General features: G+C 41.2%; 1 protein-coding gene across 6 annotated transcripts in view; it reads right to left on the bottom strand.

Moving 5' to 3' along the window:
• Positions 1–21,777, bottom strand: part of LOC106730213 (ankyrin repeat domain-containing protein 26) — a 56,833-nt gene that overhangs the window by 22,864 nt on the left and 12,192 nt on the right. For 4 of the 6 annotated variants that reach the window (XM_032463338.1, XM_032463334.1, XM_032463335.1 and 1 more), the window contains exons 5-16: positions 17,785–17,851; positions 17,577–17,592; positions 14,637–14,751; positions 14,305–14,478; positions 10,690–10,796; positions 9,241–9,378; positions 7,711–7,793; positions 5,490–5,621; positions 4,838–4,889; positions 4,385–4,454; positions 2,752–2,881; positions 2,287–2,348 (exon numbers count right to left, since the gene is read on the bottom strand). In XM_032463338.1, the coding sequence (XP_032319229.1) occupies positions 2,287–2,348; positions 2,752–2,881; positions 4,385–4,454; positions 4,838–4,889; positions 5,490–5,621; positions 7,711–7,793; positions 9,241–9,378; positions 10,690–10,796; positions 14,305–14,478; positions 14,637–14,751; positions 17,577–17,592; positions 17,785–17,851 (1,146 nt within the window). Of the gene's footprint in view, positions 1–2,286; positions 2,349–2,751; positions 2,882–4,384; positions 4,455–4,837; positions 4,890–5,489; positions 5,622–7,710; positions 7,794–9,240; positions 9,379–10,689; positions 10,797–14,304; positions 14,479–14,636; positions 14,752–17,576; positions 17,593–17,784; positions 17,852–21,777 lie in introns of those variants that run through there. The other 2 variants (XM_032463337.1, XM_032463339.1) reach the window with 2 other exon arrangements.

Below are 21,777 nucleotides of genomic sequence, written 5' to 3'. Positions count from 1 at the left end.
CTTTTGACTCTGTAAACTGAGCATGGAAAGCCAGAGCAAATATTTTCACAGACAAAATACTGACTTACATGCAGATTTCAATGAAAAATTAACTTCAAAACAGCTAATTCCATTTTCCATTCCTCGACAGAAGAGGACGTTTAAAAAAAGATATATTTTTATCTGTATAACTGAAATGCTTTGCAGTATACTTGAAACTAACATCACAAACTAACTACACTTCACTAAAAAATAAAATTAAAATATACATATTTAAATATATTCTTTAATAAGTATATGTGCTATAAATTTAAAATGTTTCTTAGGACAGATACTGTTTTTAGTATTAAAATAACAAACGTGGCATGAAAAGAAGCCTTGGGAGTCTGTCATGTTGAGTATTAACAGAACACTGTGGAAACTGCTACATTTCAGTAAACAAAGGCTTAGCAGAATCTAACTATTATTTGATAAAAGTTTTTTGATAGCGAAAATAGTTGAATAAAAGACCAAAGTAGAAAGAAAAACATTTATGTTTAAATTAACAGCAGAGAAATTTTAAATGTAGTTATGCAGCTCTTCAAAAAAGTACCATAAGCTTTACTTTACTTAGGGAAGAATAAGAACACTGTTTAGCGACCACCCGCATGTGCCAGGCCCTTATGATGCACATTCTCTTCTCTACACACAACAATAACAGTGATTCTAAGGACGGTTACCCACTTGCAGCTTCCTGGCCACTCCAAGATGCTTGAGCACCGTGATGAGCAGATGTGACCCGCTGTTCTGTCTGTCCGGAACATCCCTCCCCCGGACCTTCGTGTGACTGGCTCCTACCTGTCCATCAGCCTGGCAGCTTTGGTCACACTCAGCTCTTTTCTGACTACCTAAATTCCACCCTTACTCCACCCCCGTCCTAACTACAAACTCCCCCGCTGTTGTTTAAACTAACGCTCTCCACGTTCCTTATATGAAGGACTTACTGTCCCTGATAAAGGGTTCCTGTTTACTTGTTCTTCTGTTCCTGCCACTACAGCCTAACCCCTCAACTGCTACATTCAGTGTCTAACTGCCTGGTGCATAGCTGGTGTTCAGGAACAGGAATTTATTTAAGGTCAAAACATCTAAAATCCTCAGAGAGCTTCAAGTACCAAAGCACTACATACGAATCGGAGATGTCCGATAATAGTCTACCAACATTCAACATATCCCAAATGAGAAATCCCCGTGCCCGCTCTAACTTCCCATTTTATTGTCCTTCAGATTTTAAAAAAGTGTCCTCAACATTTCAGTAGGCCACTAGTGGCCACTGTGATCATTCTGTCTTACATTTCTATAGCACCCTTTACAGTTGACAATGTGTTCACATTTGTTACCACATTTTTGTTCATGACACATAACCTGAGAGGTAGGTATCAGTACCATGTTTTTGAACAAGGTCACTGACATTCAAATAAGTCAGATAAGTTTTTCCAAGATCCCACAGTGGGTCAGAACCAGGATGCTACGTCTGCTGACTTCAAGTACAGTGCTGTGCCACTAGGCAGGAGCTGCCGAGATCCAAGGGCTCAGGCTCTTCTTACCTCTTTCCACGCCTATCACCATGGAATAGGTCATCACTACCCTGCACTTAGCTTCCTTCAAGTCCGGTCGCCATAAAGGTACTCAGTACACGCTATTTTCCCTACCCAAAATGGGCTGTCCTCAGTAAAACATCACTAAACCAAACTCCTGGTATTTTAACCCCACATAGTTATTACTATTCCCCATGCTTTTGCTTCTCCTGAAATGTTCATTGCAGATCTACTTGACAATCCAAATATAATAGTACTTTCAAGTCACAGGCACTGTCTTCTCAAGGACAAAGTGGTTAAACAAACAAAAACACCATTTTTTTGTGGGTTTTTTTAGTACAAAACTGTTTCTCTCTGAATCTCACTAAGCGTTTTACACACTCATTGATAACAAAGAAACAAACATCTGGTCACAGGCTGACCAAGAATTATTTTCTTTAGTTTTTAGAAAAGGTAACTTCAGAACCCAAATCGATTCCCTGTGACTTTCTAAGCCTTGGCTTTTGCACTACATACACCAGTTTCACTAGGTGAGTCTGGAAAATTAACAGAAGTGCTCTGCAGTGGTATGACATGTAGCACGGAATGACTTTACTAAGCGTGGGTTAAAATGAGGAAAAGATTTTGCTGGGCAAATGCAAAAGTGAGAAAGTGAAGTCAAAACATCCCTCCATTTATGTTTCAACATCACGCAATGCTCATATTTGAAAATAATAATAATAGAAGACAGTACCTCAAAAACCCAGGATGATTCTGCATCTTTCTTTTCTTTGAATCTTAATGCTGGTGTTGCATCTACAAAATGCAGTCACAGATACATTAATGAGAACACATACCACTGGGAAGTTTAAACATATATATAAGTCTATCTCGATTCATGAATATGTCAATAAAGTGGCAGAAAAGAATTTCAGAGGGTTGAAGCATTTTCTGGAAGAAAACTTGGTTGTAGTTGGGATATTTATGAAGGAAGATGGCAAAAGAAAAACACTTAAGAAGAAATGGATATCATATTTGGATCTACACATTTCAGATTTTTTACACTAGCTTTCTTTTTTTTTTAATGGCAGTACCAGGAATTGAACCCAGGACCTCGTGCATGCTAGTCATGCGCTCTCCCACTGAGCTATACCCTCCCGCCTCCAACCATACTAGCTTTTAAGCAGAGAAGAAAACCCATAGATGCTCACTGACTTACCACCTTTGCCAATTTTGTGTGCTCCGTCAGTAGAAATCAATTTCCTATGATCTGCTTGCTCCTTTAGAACACTGTTAATAGTCCAAGTGCTGTTCTCTTTTCCCCCAGTTTTTGGCTTTGTTGCTTCTTCCTATAAAAAAACAAAATGTAACAAAAATCCAACTTCAGAAAACATCATATTCCTACACTTGGTCATTCAATCAATCAGTCAGGAAGACAACATATATTTACTGTATCCATCAGATCATAGGCATTATCCTGGGAGAAGCTGGCAATATATATAAGACAGATTCTGCTCTATATTCTAGGGGAAGTAGAAACACATGAAAATGAATCAACACAGACAAGTATCATTCAACAGCTCTACACCAGAAGTGAACAGACACAGTAAGGGCACAAAGGAGAGAAGAGACTTGCTGCATGTCAATAGCTCAGGGAATGCTGGGAAGACCAGACTGTGTCTTAAAAGACAGACCCAGTGCAAAGAGCAGATGTGAAGGGGATTCTAAAAAGGGCAGCCTGAGCCAAAGGTCGAGGTGTTAAACAGCATGAGAAGTCACATGGAAAACTAGAACTCAGTTACTGGGGACAGAATGGAGAAACAAAATTTGCTAGATTAAATATAAGACATCACTTCATTAATTTAAATGTAAGGATTTCTAAAAAAAGAAGTAGCTTCAAGTTAAAACTAACTTCCATAGGGAACTATATTCAGTATGTCACAAAAAAACTGTAATGGAAAAGAAAACAAAAAGAATTAGATATATACATATATATGCATAACCAAATCACTTTACTGCACACCTGTAACTCATACAATACTGTACATCAACTACATTTGAATTAAAAAACAAACTTCTATAACCAAAAAGAAAAAAGGTGAGGATCAAATTTTCTTTCTGTTGTTCATAAAATCAGAACAGAAGAGTCTGAGCACTTTTTTCCATGAGCTGACTTTTCCTTCTCTTAATCTGAATTTGAGATGATTTCTCTCATAATTTGTACTATAGAGTTCCTGCTCTCACTTAACCCCACTATTTCTGCTGTGTTTGTATAATCATCTCTCATTTTGACACTCGTTTTATTTTAGTCTTAATGCAGAACCAGAGACAGAAATAAAGAAAAAAAAAAACCCTCTTTCCTCACAACTCTCTGATACCAAAATAAAAAGTGTCCAAGGGAAAAAAAAAAGATACATGCTACGTAGTTTTGGAACTGGAAGGCCCCAGGAAGAGGCCATCATTATCACAGTAAGTAGCTGTGTGCACTGAAGATGTCCCTGAGGCACGAGTATTATACAAGTGCCGTCAGTGTGGCTTTAAAAGTCAAAGAATCCTTATCCTTGGACAAGCTTCACACTTCCTCTGTTGTGGGAAAACTTTTCAAAGTACAGTTTTCCTGTCACGATCTATTTTCTAGTCCATTTTGCTTCAGCCTCATCTTCAGTATTTACCGAAGTAAAAAACAGAAAAAAATTCAACCTGTCATATTTTTATAAAATGGTTTACTCTGACTAACTTTCTAATACAAACATAAAACAATGATAGGCAGACCACTGCTAAATTTTAAGAGTAAATACTATGCAAAACTAAATTCAGAGCAGAAAAACTCATTTCACAAGAAAACACTTTACCTTGGGAGCAAGATCTAAGTCACCGTCCGATGGAGGCCTTGAATCATCAACATCATGTCTGGGTGAAATACTTTGGAGCAAAAATACACGTCAAAAATGAGTGAGTTCATTTCTTTAAACAAACGAAAGTGACAAAAGTCTATGCTGAGGGATAAGAAAGCAGATTTGGGAGCCAGGCTGCCTGCCTGATGGTTAAGTCACAGGTCAACTACTTGTTAACCATGGAATCATGGGTCAACTAGTCCCCTCCTTAAACCACAGCTGCCTAATTAACTAACAGTAAGCTGTAACAGCACAGCTACTCTGCAAAGCTGTTGTGGTGACTGTACGAGGTAACAAATGTCAAGTACATATAACATGGTGTCTAACCCAGAGTAGGACACCCAACAAGCCTTGTTTCTTTCCTCTGTGTTCCCTTAGTCAACAGATTTTTAGAAATCCATAAAATCCTACCCGATGACGGAGATGTCTTCAAACCTCGGTGAAAACTCAACCACTAAATCCGCTATTAAAGAAAAAAGTAAAATAGATTCTATATCAGCAATAGAAAAATACAGAATATTAGAAGTATAAGACCAATGTTTTGTTAAAAAGCATTCCTTTGGGACCACACCTAGAGACTACACACGAGTGAGTATTGAGTATACTCCTGGTAGGTAATTAATGCATAAAACCCACTTCCCTCCTACATATTTATCAAAAAAAAAAAAAAAAGGGGGGTGTTCATCCAAATTTGATATCTTAAAGTGAACTGCTGTTTACAGGGACCAAAATCCCAACCAAACTTTATGAGACTCACAAAAAATGGTAATCGTTAGTAGAATCAGCATCATAAACTGACGTCAAGCTCACACAGCGTGGTGTTTCTGGACGACACCCACGGGACAAACCCACCCCGCCATTTGGCTTTGTCAGCCTCGTGTTATCTGGGCACAGTCATCCCTATTCGCTCACATATGGTCTAGGGCTGCTTTCACACTGCAATGGCAGACATGAGTGGATGTGACAGACACCACATGGCCTAAAATATTGACTCTCTGGCCCTTCATAGAAAAAGCTTGTGCATCCCTGCTTTATGTCATAACCAGGAAACCCTAAGACTCACATCGAATCTTCTTACTCTTCTGCTCAACATTCTTCAGTGGATCCATGCGGCTGCCATTGCTGGTTCCCAACTCGACAACCATTTCTTCTTCATCGTCTTTGCCGGACAACTGCAACTTTCCTTGGATGTTCTCTGCTCCCATATGAGAAGAAGGTAAAGAGAAATGATTGTTCTACAGTCATCACAGTAACTACATCTCCTTTCCCAGTGGCTGGTTTAGGAATGGGCACGTGATGTAGCCCAGCCAACAAGATGCTAGGGGAAGTCTACCGGAAGCATCTCTGCTTTCTTCCTAGTTAACAGAAAACACGCAGAGAGAAGCAGCCCTCCTCGCCTGCGGATACTGTCATGCGAGAAGATGACGCTTGGAGCTGCTGCTAATCAGCAGATCAGGAAAGGCGACATCAAACACCAGCAGCCTCACAGCTGAAGGAGGGACAGCGTCTGGGATCCTGATGACATCACTGAACCTTCTAAACAACCCTGACTCCTGTTGCTGTAGCCACTGTTACTTAGGTCTTTTATTATTATTTGCAGCTGAAAGCACTGACAAATTTCCCAAGGTCTTCAGCAGACCTCCACCTTTCTATAGTACTAGAAAGGCTTTCAGAAGCATGCCTGAGCTAGGAAGTCACCTCGTTCCCAACCATTCCTACAGCATCCTTTTTGCACCACCAACATGAAACTCATAGATCCTGCAAAGTTCACTGGCACATCTTAGCCTTTGCACCGCTGTCCTTTCTGCCAAATGTAATCTTCAAAGATGTTCCGCCCACCAAACACTGCCCTTCTGCCTCCTTCCCTGGCAAACTTCTACTCGCTCTGCATGGCTTACCTGACATCCTACCCACTTTTAAAAAACTTCTTTCCTCACCATGGACTTAAAGTACTTGGCACATATTAAATACCAATAAAAAATATATAAAGACAGTTACAAAGTCCCCGTGGGCTCTGGGACACAGTAAGCACAGAATAAAGTAAAGCCAATCATAAAAATGGTGATGACAGTAACAAGCTCCCGGAGGCCAGGAGCTGTGCTTTTGACCTGTTTGCATTCTGTAACGTCAGAGTGGTGCTTAGTACCTAAAAGACACTTGATAGTCATCTGTTAAGTGGATAACTTAACAGATAAGAATGTTTTCTTTGAAAGTCCTGTTAAAAAAAATACAGACGTTAACCAGGGACAACTCTGTTGTGTTATGAGCACCTTGAAGACCAAAACTCTCTCTATTCCATCTTTGTATTTCCTACAACAGAAGTTCTTTGCTTGATCAAGGTCTACCAAGTTAAAGGTGCCCTCATACAGTTCAGACTGAACAGCACGTGAGGGGTCACACCTAGGCAACATAGTCTTCTTTTTTTCTTTTATGTGAAGCACTTCTGTGCTTTTATTACAATTTGTTGAGTCCTGAGTTGTGCTATTTGAGTATTTATTATCACAATCTTTTAACTAATGGCAACAGAAAATCTTGTTCTAACAAAATTATAGTTTCATGACAAGTATCCCAAAAAAGAGAAGAAAACATCTGACTCTCATGAAGGCAACATGTCGCATTGTTTGCACTTCTGAGGAATGAAATCGGTAAGAGAGACCTTGTTGGTGTAATGATGCGAAAAGTAACCAGTGCTTCTCAACAAGGCACTGCTTTCCTGACTTCTGCACTATCACTAGGTATCTTTAAAAAACAGTCTCTTGTTAGTATGCTGCACACTGGCCCAGCTGTGCAGTTCTAATTGTTGGCCATTTGTTTATAGCACCAGGAAGGTATTGCCGAGCTCCCAGTTTTAAAGACAATCACTTTTTAGTGAGGCTAATCATAATCACTATGCAATAACTAGCATTCATTTACCCAATGTAATCCATTTGCTGTAAAAATTAAAGATCCAGTTCTGTAACAAGGCCAACTTGTTATAATGTTACAGGAAATGTACAACAAAGTAAAAAACCTGTTTTTCGTATCTACACAAAGATATAATATGGGATTTCAGGGGCCATGATTAAATAAATGAATTTCTTTTCAGACAATATTGTCCCAGATTTTAAGTTACCTACAATTAACTTCTCAATTCTGAATACTAGACCATTAAGAAAAAATTAATTAAAAAAACAAAAACATACATGAAATTTACACACTGGATTTCATCACTGCCCTTTCATTACCAAAAGTTCCTCAATCTTACTTCCTTATCTATGGTAGGCCCAACAACAGTAACTTATTACCAGAACTCTGTCCTAGGTCACTATTTTGAGGGGGAGTATTTGGTATCCTTCCGGCTCTGTAGTCGACAATCAGTCGGTAAAGGCTATGTATAAAAAAAGTGATAAATAAATATTACTACTTGAATACTAATATGAAAAACAATTATCAAATATATTAAATTCTTGGATTATTTCAGACAATATCAGAGGTAATACCAAAACTTCAATTGTCCCATATACTTCAAATTTGTACAATCTACAAACTTTTAAATTTAGCATGTGTAATTAAAAAAGAAAAAAAAGTAAGGTGAAGTAGTCATGAACTGAGGGCAGTACAGCTCAGTAAGTTAACTAGAGCGAGCCGGACATATGGAAAGTATCTCAAACTCAGAAGTCCCAGCTCTATAACCAACAGCTATTTGTTCCTGGAAAAGTTGCTTCTCTTCAGCTCAAAGTCTCCCTTTATAAAACTGGGATCTTACTGTCTTGTTAGGCAGTTAGTTATTAATACTCGTAAAAGTATTACGAAGATTTAATGAGGTAATGTATCCCCTAGATGCTCAGAAAATTAGTGGCAGAATGGAATAATTTCTTCCTGAACTTAAATGCTGGAACTATTTGAGAATCCCAAATAAAACCCTATGTGCGTTTTCTTTCATAGGTATAACATTTAAATGTGGCAGTTTTCAGAAAATGTTACAAATTACGGTGATTAGCTGTTCTTCGTGGTTTATAATTCAGGGCACCTCAGCTACTATAACTTGTAGTTAAACTTATTTATAAGTATATGACCTCATACAAGCATATGTATGAGAACTAAAGCTGTCACGCTGAAGTTTACGTGTCGATCACCACGAAGACCGCGCAAACTGGATCAGCACAGGCATCCCGGGAGCAGAGGTCAATCACGACCCGACTGCAGGACCAGTTTCTTTTTCCTTTTCTTCTTTTAAAATTTTATTAAAGGTCTTTAGACAGCAACATCCAGACCCCAGGCTCAGCTGCCAAGGAGATCCTGTTAAAGCTAGTTTTAGTACCAATGCTGCAGCAACAGAATCAAGGGAAACAAGAGAACGATTAGAATGCCCTTGCCCTGCCCCAATGCCTTCTGGGAGAGGATTGTCACTGTGATCTTAGGGGATCCCTTAGGTTCCTGGAAAATTCAAGAGGAAGATTAGAGGAGAAAGTCCCCAAAGGAAAATGCAGGATTTTCTGCTCTACGAGACATTTCAAGACCCAAATAACTAGTTAGAAAAATCAGGTATGTGACATTATTTGTACCCCATGCATAGGGGTTACACTGGAATGAAATGGAGAACAGTAGGACCCTAAGGATAAAGGTCTTACGAACCCCGAGAGCCCTGTGCCCACTGCTCCATCTCACTAGTCTGGCCTTTTGCTGGTTTCCAGCTGATGATGTGAAGGGTCTCACTGCCATCCCCAAAGTGCCTGCTCCCAACTAGGAACTCTCACCTGTCACATTACAAGTAACAGCTAGGTCATTTCCAACCTCAGTTTAGAGATAACTGGCACTTTAATGTAAACACTTACTGTTTAAAGCCATTATTACAGGCATATCGTCCAGCAAACCATCCATGTACATCTAGCAAATCGGTATTAACACGTTTCTCAAGCAGCAGTTTGACTATGTCCGGTGAGTCATGATGTACGGCAAGCATGAGTGCTGATCTAAAATAAGAGAGACAGCTTCACCCTTAGGAACTTAGTTAGTGCAACTCAGACAGTTAATTTGATCTATTTTACCAAGTTAATATCCTGCCCACCCCTGGAGAACTGACCATTTACATGCTCGAGTGCTCATCTTTGCAAATTACCTCCAAGGCCAAAATGGAGGGGCAGAAAAGAAGCCTCCTGTCCTACTTGGGTAGCACATAGTAGAAGTTGCTAATTTAAAGTCGTCTGATGGACAAGAAAGGATGCTGAGGTCACTTATCTGAAGTAGGTAAAGATTTAAATAAAGGATTCCCCATTTCTTCCCTCGTCTGAAATATAATACTTTAAAATCAGCTAGAGGTCAGGTAAGGAGAAGCTGTTTGCAGGCTGAAAACAGTAATATGAATAAAAGTGGCAATAAAAATAGTCACGGCTGCAGTTAATCACGCTGAGAAGCATGTGCCCGGCACTAACCTGAACATCTACACATGGACTTTCTTAGGCACAACCCCCCCTGAAGGATGTACGACGACCCTCCTTTACGTGCCAGGAAGCATACTGGTTGGTGATAAGTCATGTCCCCCAGGTAACACACCTGGCCAGCAGGAGAGCTGGGAATTCAACCTCATCTGACTCTAAAGCCCAGCTCTTTCCTCTCTATCACCCACCAATGACTTGTCTTCTTTAAAGGGAATGTTTATTCAATAATTAAAGCTATTTTTCTTCCTTCTACCATTATCAATTAAAAATAACAACATCAAAATGTACTAGAAATGAAAAAGGATAAAAACTGATGAGCCCACAGTATCTGGTAATAGTTACTCTCTTAGTGATACTCACTTAGTGATAACCTAATAACATCAGTATCCTTCAAAGAAAGTAATTTAAAGCAGAGTCATCCAAAAAGCAAAACAAACTCCTCTTTGTTTAATATGCATCTTTTAAGAAAAAAATATATACCAAGAAGAGGTTAAAACAAATTATAAAAGAATGAAGAAATTCAACACTGTCTCATAAGGTAAATTAAAACTAGAGTCCATACTAATAAAACTAAAATGAAACCCCTGAACTATTTTAAGATCGTATGACCAAAAAAATCAGGTTGCAAATAACATCAGTCACTATCATAAAGGAAGGTGAAACCTGCTGCATACTGTTCTTCGTGACACCAGGCAGAGTAATTGCTTTTCTACCTGACTGATGATGTGTTGATTCTAAGTTAATCATCCTCTTATTAAGTTAATCTTTCTGATTGGCTGTTACTACTTCAGAACAACATTAAGATTTAAAATAAAAGAGAGAGAGAGAGAGAACACACTATTGTACCTTTGCAGCTTGTCGACTGCATGTACATTTGCCCCGTTCGCTATCAAAAATTTGACCATTTCTTCTCTGTTCTCCCTGATGGCGAGTAAAAGTGGTGTGTATTTATACTGTAAAATAGTAAAAACAGTTGACAATGTGTAAAATTACATATAAATTTCAAAACTGAGTTTAAAAACTTAAGTCTCTGAACTTAAACATACACTATAAAGTAAATAAAAAGTAGCCCCTTCCTCCTTGCCCCTCTGTGCTCCTTCTCTTTAAAAGGTTCCTCCTTGACCTCCTCGAAAGTTTCCCTGTGAAGTCATTCTCTTGAAACTCACTTCAGACATTTGCTGGTTCCAAGAACCTTCGCTTCTATCGCAGTGTGTATCAGGCATTCTCTAGTTACCTTACTGCTCAACTACTACTCCCGACACTCTAAACACTGCTCCAGAGAGAACCATTCAGCTACTGAATCAACTACATCTCTAAGGAGCCACGCTGAGGAGAAAGATACCATACTGTCTGCAGCATGCATAACCTATCCAATTACAACTACGACTAATCTCATAAAGCTTGCAGACATTCCAATGGGAATATGACTATTTCCATGTAAAGAAAAAGTTTTTCTTAAACCAACTTATAAATTCTAACTTGAAAAATTCCACCCCGCTGTTAAGGGATTATTATAAAATATGAAGTAGACTATAAATTAATATAGACTGTCTTTAAAATCTCGAAATATATACCAAAATATACCACAGGAATTGTAAATTCAAATGCTTACAGAGGCAACATAGGTGGCCCGAGTAAGTGAAGGTCACAAGTGAGGACAGCAAACTGGAGAACACATGCCCCACCAAGAAGAGGCCACCTCTGCAGAGCAGACCACATAGGAGCCTGGGCTCAAGGGGGACCAGATTTGATTCTTTAGGAGAAGTTCTGAAGTGTAGATTTCTGCACAAGTCTCCTAAATTTGAAATGTTGACTCAATGTGTGGAGACAAACTGAACATATCCGGGGCCACGTTTAGTCTATAGCCCACTTGTGTTTTTATGTTTGCTGTGTTTCCAAACAGTTGGGTATAAATCAAGTATTTGTATGTAAAACCTTGCCTTTCTTTAGAATCATACGTCTTACACACAAAAACACTGGGCCCCAACATGTAATAAAAATTGTGATTAAGACTCATAATACCCACTTCAAGAATTTTTCCAATGCCTACTAAAACTACAATCTATCTGTATCAAATTCTCCCTGATTGTTAACCAAATGGATAATTAGGATTAAGAGGTAGAAACAATCAGGCATAAAATAAGGTACAAGGATGTATTGCACAACATGGGGAATAGAGCCAATAGTTTATAATAACCATAAGTGGAGCATAACCCTTAAAATTTTGTGAAACACTCAACTGTATACCTGTAACATATACTATAGTACATCGACTATACCTCAATTAAAAAAATATATTGTAAAATAAATACATTTTACAAAGGCTCATAATACCCGCTTCAAGAATTTTTCCAGTGCCTACTAAAAATACAATCTACCTGTATCTAATTCTCCCCAATTGTTAATCAAATGGATAATTAGTTCATGAGATGGCTGAAACTAAATTATTAAAACAATTCCAATTTGTTACTAATGTCATGGGTCTTGATGTTTAAAACTGCTATCTTGCATGGTATACTTATATATAATGGAATACAACTCAGCCATAAAAAAGAATGAAATAATGCCATTTGCAGCAACATGGAAGGACTTAGAGATTATCATACTGAGTGAGGTCAGAAAGTGAAAGACAAATCCCATAGGATATCACTTAATATGTGGATTCTAAAAATGCGATACAAATGAACTTATTTACAAAACAGAAATAGACTCACAGACATAGAAAACAAATTGATGGTTACCAAAGGGGAAAGGGGGTGGGAGAGGAATAAATTAGCAGTTTTGGACTAGCAGATACAAATTACTATATATAAAATAGATGAACAACAAGGTCCTACTGTATATACTACAAGGAACTATACTCAGTATCCTGTAATAAGCCATAATGGAAAAGAGTATGAATATTTGTATATATATATAATTGAATAAAAATATATATATAACTGAATAAGAATATATATAACTGAAGGAATATATATAACAGAGTAAGAATATATATATACACAACTGAATAATACATATAACTGAATAAGAATATATACAACTGAATAAGAGTAAGAATACATATAACTGAGTAAGAATAAATATAACTGAATAAGAATATATATGTAACTAAGAATGTATATACAACTGAATACAAATATATACAACTGAATAAGAATATATATAACAGAATAAGAATATATATATATATATATATATAACTGAATCACTTTGCTGTACACCAGAAACTATCACAACACTGTAAATCAATTACACTTTAAAAAAAACTGTCATCTTGATTATGCTAGGGCTCACTGAATCTAACAGATATATTGCAAGAGTCCGTCACACAGCTTTAACCAAAAGAAGGCTCATGATTTCCTATTATTGCGATCAGAAAAACCCTGTTGACCTAATGACCTGGATGGGAACAAAAGGTGCAAAATCTTTAAAGGGTCCGACTCTACTTGTTGAATCACTCACCACAAGCAAGTTTCTAAGACTGTCTGAGAGCCACTGAATCATCAGTGGTTAGAAGGGAAAAGGAGCTATTCTTCCAGGCAATAGATACTGCCAGTAATATTGCCAATAAACTCCTCAATCACAGAGGAAGAGACGGATAAAAGTCAGGCTAACACGGCTGGAAAGCAGAGCACTGAAAGCAGCAGCATCTATCAAACCCCCGCTCTTCCAGAGATGTCTTATTTTTGAGATCTGTGAATTTACATGTATTACACGAATCCATTCAATAGTCCTTAACCAAGGGTTGTATCAGAATCTCAGGGAAGTATTTCTAAATACCTGTGTCTAGACCTGAGTACATTTATTCAATCAAAATCTTCAAGGGAGAGCCAGGAGAAAAAGCAGGAGGACCAGCTTCGCCATCACTTGCTCCCCACCCACAGCCACAGCCCTGCAGGGGAGCTGCACCCGGCTGAGCGTGGAAGCCCCCAAGGTGAAGGTGTACGTGGAGGGCCATGTGGCCACCAGCACAAATGCCCCTGCTGGCTGGCTGTCAAACAGGACCTGACCTCACTCGCCCAGATTCGAGAACCTGGGATCCTGGGGTGCTCAGTGCCTGTGGCTTGCTGCCTCCCCTGCCCAGGTGCAGTCACCCAGCTCCCCCTGCTGGGTACTGGGTTCCTTCCTCCTCCCACCCATCGCCAGGCAGGCAGCCAGCCCTTGGCATCACTTCATTCCCCGCAAGCCTTCATCTTCTGTAGGCTCTGAGCCTACCACCCACTCCCAGCCACTTCCTAATGGGACGTTGTTCCTTCTGGGGTACAAGTGTGGCTGGGAGACAGAGCTCTGCCCTTTCTGTGGGCACTACCTCTAGCCTCTGGCCTTGGCTTTGGAGTTGTTTCCATGATAACAGGGCCTGATGTATTCAGTACACGTATTACTATAAATAAAACACCCGTAGCTAGAAAAGACCCTGTATTTCAAAGTATCTTGTAAATAAAGTCAGTTGAGCTATACCTTGTTTATCGCCTCGATATTTGCCTTATAGCGGAGCAGCTTTGCTGCAATTGACGTATCTTCAGCCAAGACGGCGTAATGGAGAGCAGTGTTTTGACGGTCGTCCACAAGATTTGGGTCAGCTCCGTGTTCCAGCAGGACAGTGACACATAGTTCTTTCCGGCATTGTACAGCCTGTTGGTATCACGCCAAGAAACAGACTGTAAGTGCTAGGCATTCCAAGCTAACATTCCTCAAGTTCCAGCAGTTCGTTATATTTAAAACAAATTCACTTTTATTCTAAGTAATTAAATCAAATCAACCTCACGTGGACACGGTTGGCTGCTACACACCTTGATGAGAGCTGTCTTGCCTTCCTCGTCACGAGCACCCAGATCACACTTCCACTGGATAAGGAGAGCCACCACTGATGACTGGCCGCTGGTGCAGGCTAAGTGTAGGGCAGTCCTGCGAACGTGAGAGGACTGTTTAGGAAATTAGAGCGTACTAGTTCAAAGATACAGTTACTCACGTAATTGTAAACATTCAACAGCACGCTATTCCTACCCCTTTAAAACTAACATTTAGTCTTCTTATCTTAGTTCTTTCTATGGGGAAAGAACAATATTTATTAGCTCTTATTACTCACCACATTAATGGAAGAACTACCTGTTTGAATAGGAAGGGCATGCCGTTGAGATTCAGCTCACCTTGGGTCTGACTTCTACTTTAACACTGTCCCTTATTAGCTCTCACTTAGCCTGACTGTGCCGCAATTTCCTCATCAACAAAATGGGCATGAAGTAGTAGTTATCCTACAGGACGCCACTGTGATGCTTAAATGAAAAGCTATGCAAGGTGTCTGGCAGTTCCTTGCACAAAATAACAGCTCAAAAATTGTTAGGCAATACTGTAATTGTTACCGTTACTATTTTACAAAGATAACATTTCAATTAAGTAAAATGATAGTGTATCTACTTTGTTGCTACAAGGATGAGAGAGAACAGTGTACTTCAATGATTCTAACATGCTCATTGTCTCACACTTCAACATCTCTGACATGGGAAGGCAATTTAAAACTCATGTCTTACAACCATAGTTGGCAGCTCCTCCCAGGCCCGCCCCGCCCCGCCGCTGTTACCTGTTCTTCCTGTCTCTGCTGTCTACATTTTTCTTACGTGACAGCAACTCCTCCACTGTACAACTGGCACCTAAATATGCGGCTCTGTGCAACTCCTTTAGCTCACTCTTATGGACATGATACCCAGGCACGGGCTTCTCACAAACCCTGCGCTCTCTCTGACGGGCGCTGAAGCCCACCCAGCTCACGAATTTAGCAAGTCTCTTCTTCATCTGGCTTATCGCCTTCCGACACCGCTCACTTCCCTCCTGGCCTCTTGCCGCCTCCCGATCTCAGCGCTGGCGCTACAGAAGAGCCACAGAGGTCTCGCTGCCACACCTTGGCTGCAAAGCTCAGCGGCTCGGAATGTTTCGTCCGGAACAGTCGTAGCCTAGCAACAGCACTGACCCTCAACTGTCCCTCAACTGTCCCTCAACTGTCCCTCCAGAGCCAGTGGCCCTGTGAGTGCGCACAGAGGCCCGGAGACCCAGTGTGCCCGGTGCGCACGTGGGAGCCTAAGGCATTTCAAAACCCTGCAATTGCTTGTGGGCCACTTTGGATTCCCTTCAAATGCTGGTGCTAGGTGGCTGAGTGTTTTGGGACATTTCCACAAGTGAGGCTTGCCCCTGAGAAAGCCATGTTTGTACGCAACTGTGGTTAGAGTGGGGTGGAACCACAGGATGCTGAAGGCCTAGTCCCCCAGAGAGCTCCCCACCAAACATCTCTACATCTCCTTATCCCTCAGTTCATTCCTTTCCACATCCCTCTGGGCCCCAGCCAGTCTCCAGGGAATTTAGCAGATGCAAACAGCAAAAAGCTGTTTTCATGGTTTCAGAGATTGTGGCAATATGTATCATTAAGTACAAACTTGAGAAACCAACACACGCTCTCCAGATGAAATGAAAACGTGTTTACGCATGTCTGCTGACCCTGCTCTGTGGCTCAGCCTTATGTTTACACACTTTCTTCACTTTATTTTAATTTTTGCTTTTATTTCCACCAAGTAAATCTTTAATCAATCAAAGATTTATTTGGGAGCATGGTATAACATTTGAGAACTTTTTAATCACGTAACTATGAAAGCACCACATCAGTTACTCAGCGAGGCCACGCTGCTGGCTGACCACTTGCAGGAGGTGGGGAAGGCAGGGCAGGCCTCTTCTTCCTGCCAAACTCCATCCTTCCTCCCTCAGCTGGCTAATTATGGTTTCTGGCCCTGCCAGGATCAAAACTGCAGGGGGCGGTAGAGCTCCTAAGTGGCTGACACTCCTGGGAGCTGGTCTTGAGTGGACTCAACCTGGCAAGTGTTTTGAAGCTGACTCAGGGGCATTTCTGGGCCCACACCTGCCGTCACCTGCAACTCCCCTCACCTAAGTGAATGTGGTGTTACTAATTTACCCTTTTAATCTATCTTTTCTATTAACATACACTGTTATTTCCCTCATCTTAAAAAAAAAAGATGCGTTCACCCTCCAGCTGCGGCTCATCTCTCTGCTCTCCGGCACACACGCCTCCTGCCCCTGCAAAGGAGCTGTTCCCATTGGCTTCCTCTGATTCCTCTCATTTTCCATCCAAGCAAGCGTGTCCACTGAACTGCAACTGCTCATGACAGGGTCACCCACCACCCACCAGGTGCTGACTCCACGGGGAGCTCTCAGTCCTCTCCTCACACGGCCCGGCAGCCACACTTCCCACCGCTGCTCTCCCCGACTTCCTCAAGCCCTTTCCTCACGGGGCTTCCCGGGTCTCAGGCTGCTCTGATTTCCTCCCACGGCCCTGGCCGGTCTTCTCAGTCCCAGCCCCTGAATGCTGGCACACAGCACCCCTGAGGCTCAGTCTTCTGGCCTCTACTACTTTCTGCTGCTGCCCCCATCAGCCTTAGGGCTTTATGTATTCTCTACAAGTTGACAACTTCCAAACTGCTATTTCCAATCTAGACCTCCCTCCTGTATTCCAGACTCAAATACCCATTGCCTCTCAATGTCATCTCTTGGAAGTTTAATAGGACTTCTCCTGGGCCGGCCCTCCCCTGGGCCTGCCCTCACCTGTGCCTCCCCTCTGCTAGGCCTGCCCTCTCCTGGACCTTCCCTGTCCTAGGGCTGCACTCTCCTGGGTGTACCCTCACCTGAGCATGACATGTAATTTGCCTGCCCTCTCTTGGGCCTGCCCGCAACTGGGCCTGCCCTCTCCTGGGCCTGCCGTCACCTGGGCCTGCCGTCACCTGGTCCTGCCCTCACCAGGGCCTGCCCTCTCATGGACCTGCCCTTTCCTGTGCCTGCCGTCAACTGTGCCTGAACACACCTGGTCCTGCCCTTCGACCTGCCCTCTCCTGGGCCTGCCCTCACCTGGTCCTCCCCACTATCTCCTGGGCTTCCCCTCACCTGGGCCTGCCATGTCCTTTGCCTGCCCTCCCCGGGCCTGCCCTCTCCTCGTCTTGCCCTCTCTCTCCTGGGGAAGTAAGCCAGAAAGAGAAAGAAAAATACAATATGAGGTTGCTCATATGTGGAATCTTAAAAAAATAAAATTAAATGAATACAAAACAGTAAGAGACTCATAGACATAGAATACAAACTTGTGGTTGCCAAGGGGGTGGGGGGGTGGGAAAGGACAGACTGGGAGTTCAAAATTTGCAGGTACTGACAGGCATATGCAGAATAGATAAACAAGATTATACTGTATAGCACAGGGAAATATATACAAGATCTTATGGTAGCTCAGAATGAAAAAGAATGTGACAATGAATATATGTATGTTCATGTGTAAGTGAAAAATTGTGCTCTGCACTGGAAATTGACACAATATTGTAAACTGGCTATCTTTCCATTTAAAAAAACAAAAAGGATGAAATTCTGACATGTGCCACAACATGGACCAATCTTGAAAACGTAATACTAAATGTAATAAGCTAGACAAAAAGGGACAAATGTGGCTTGATTCCACTTATACAAGATACACAGAATAATCAAATTCAGAAAAGAGAATGCTTAACGGGGCTGCGTCGGGAGGAGGGATGGGGAGTAACTGTCTAAGGGGCACAGAGTTTCAGTTTGGGAAGCTGACATGGTTCTGGAGATGGATGGTGGTGGACTGCACAAAAATGTGAATGTACTTATCACCACTGAACTGAATACTTAAAAATGGCTACAATAGTGAATTTTATGTTATGTATATTGTACCACAATTTTATAAAATCAGTAATTTTTTATTATCAAGGAATATCATGGAAACTATGTGTCTGTGACAGACTTAAAATTCTAAACTATGAAACTTTGCTGCATTGTGCTAAAATTATATAAATTCAACACAGAAAAACTGGCTACTACTTACTGATTAGAAGCCCACTTTGCTGTTGTTCAGCACATTATAGTAATTTTTAGGGTAGTATGTACCTCATTTATAATAACCAAAACACAAGTACAAAAACATAGCCAAAAAATTCATCAGGATCAGTGAAGAGCACCCAAGTTCCTGTACAACAACCTCTCCTGACAATTAGCAGCACAAAATCACAACGGTTTCTTTCACTTCCTACTAGAAGCCCTTGAAAACAAAGAGAAAATTGGGATCACTATTAAAGTGGATGAACAGTAACTATGCAGGTCAATGTATTACTGTTTAACAGATACAGTTATCATTCAACATTTTTTAAAACGTGGGGTCCACGGAAAAACAAATCATCAATTATACTCAAGAACTGACGTTCATCTTGATGTGCTCTCTCTGGAAGCTTGCTTTGCAGTCTCTAGGAGGTGAAAGGAACACTTTATATCTCTCATCCATCAATATCTGAATTAACATATTTTAAAGATAAAACCCAAGAAACAACAAAGTTATTAAGAGTGATCTCTGTCATTTAGATGAGACTTGCTCTGTATACAGAAAGCATCACTAGTTGCACTGGAACAGGTTCAAAATACCAAGTATCACCAACTGTGCCCCACTTTCGCTTCCGTTGTGCCACCACAGTCAATCATGACGTTCTTTAGGCAAAGCAATGAAGATTACGATTAACCCAAACTTACAGTAAGGGAGTAAAATTCATACTGGGTTATGAGAAAGAGGGATGGGTGGGAATAAAAAGGACATGACAGGTCTATCGTGACACCATAGTGCACAGCCTCGGGTGTGGCCTCTCCTCAACACGCAGCTGCAGGATCCCCTACTCTGCTGAATTCTGGATTCTTACACCCCCTTAACTGATGTTCCAAAGGCTTCTTAATACAAGCTGAAGCTGATCTTCATCTACCCCTTCTACCCAAATCTGCTCCTTTCCCTGAGGTTCCTCACAGGCTCATGTTAAGCTGAAGTTCAGAGTCATCATTAATCCCCTCTCCTTCACCCCATACCACATTCAAATGATCAGTAAGTTCTCAAATCCACCTCCTCTCACTCCACGACCACTGCCACGCCCAGCTCACGTCCTCACTGAGTCACACCTGTACTACTGCAGTACCCCCCAAGTGCTCTCTGCTTCCGGTGTTCCCTCCCCCTTCCCCACCCTCCTCTCATAGATCCTCCTAGGGTCCACAGGGCAGTCTTTATGAAACATAGTATCACATCAGCTCCTTGTTTAGAAACCTTCAGTTGATCCTGTGTGAAATCATAACCAGTCCCAATTCTTTATAGCACATCTTACAAAATCTTTCCAAATCTGGACCTAACTTCTGTCTCTAGCCTGACCTGCCTATACATGGACAGTTGTGCCCCCGCAGGGCTGCCGGTTCCTCTCCTACAAGCTCGTATTTCTTCACGTCCCTGTGCCTTTGCAAATGGCCATCTCACTCCCTGGGAGGACCTCCCGCTTCCCCACTCCCTATCCACGCCACGAGTACTTTTACTTACCCTTTAAAATTAGATTCATGATATCATCAACAAAGAAATTGCAAGGGAAAAAAGAGATGTCGGGGTAATGCAGAGACTGAAAGAGGGTAAGAGCCTACACAAATGCTCTGTGGAATAGTTTTCCTGGCCTGTTTCACACATACGGCTAGAAAAAAACAAGAAGCCAATAGGAACCATTTTTTTAAATTAAAAACAGGACATCCCTAATCTATTCCTAGCTAGGTGACAATGTTTAAAACCTGATACATAACACTTCACACCCATGACGATGGCTACCATCAAGAAAACAGGAAACAATATGCGTTGGTGAGGATGTGGAGAAGCTGAAACCCTGGTGCAATGCCGGTGAGAATGTAAAGTGATGCAGCCATTATGCAAAATGGTACGGTGGTCCCTGAGACAATTAAAAATACAATTACCATTTAATCCAGCAATATCATTTCTCAGTATATATCCCGAAAAATTGAAAGGACTCAGAAAGTATTTGCACACTCATGTTCGTAGCAGCGTTATTCACACGAGTCAAAAGGTGGGAGCAACCCAAGTGTCCGTGGATGGATAGATGGAAAAACTAAATGTGGTGTATACATAAAGTGGAGTGTTACTTAGCTTTAAAAAATGAATGAAATTGTTATGTGCCACAACACGGATAAATCTTGAAGATCTTATGGTTTAAGTGCAATAAGCTAGAAACAAAGAGGACAAATACTGGGGAGGGTATAGCCCAGTGGTAGAGCGCACGCCTAGCGTTCACAAGTCCTGGGTTCAATCCCCAGGAACTTCTCTAAAAATAAACAAACCTAATTACCTATCACCACCAAAAAAAAAAACAAAAAACAAAAAACAAACACAAACACTGTTCGGTTCCTCTTATATGAAGTATCTAGAGTAATCAAATGCATAGAGTCTAAAGTAGAATGGTGGTTACCAGGGGCAGGGAAGAATGGGAGTAATTGCCTAATGAGTTTGGGAAGTTCAAAAAGATCTGCAGATGGAAGGTGGTGATGGCTGCAGAACAATGTGAATGTACTTAATGGTAATAAATTTTATTTTACAACAATTGAATAGAAAAAAATTTTTGAAAAACTGGTAGGACAAACTGTTGGCGAGAATGCGGAACCACCACAGCTCTCATACATCACTGGTGGAACGTGAAATACCACAATCACTTTGGGAAAATGCCTGCTAATTGCTTACAAAACTGAACCGATGCCTACCCTGCCATATCCCAGCCCCACTCCTTGGCAGTGACTGCAGGGGAAGGAGAGCATTTCCGTACAAGCGTGGTCACAGCAACTGTACTCGGAATAGTCAGAAGCTGGAACTAGCCCGGGTGCCAGTCACCAGGAGAACGGTGAAGCGGTGCTGTCTTCCTACAGTTCAACAGTGCGCAGCAGTAACAGGCACAAGGACTGACACGTGCAGTGACAGAGATAAGCCTCAAAACCATTACGCTGAGTGAAAGGAGAATTCTACTAGAGTAGCTACTGAACGACTTCACTAATATGAATGCATAAAACAGGCAAAACTCA

The sequence above is a fragment of the Camelus ferus genome, chromosome 20 (assembly GCF_009834535.1).
Source record: "Camelus ferus isolate YT-003-E chromosome 20, BCGSAC_Cfer_1.0, whole genome shotgun sequence".
NCBI classification, from domain to species: domain Eukaryota; kingdom Metazoa; phylum Chordata; class Mammalia; order Artiodactyla; family Camelidae; genus Camelus; species Camelus ferus.
Note: the sequence above shows the minus strand (reverse complement) of the source record. Positions and strands in the feature narration are given on the sequence as shown.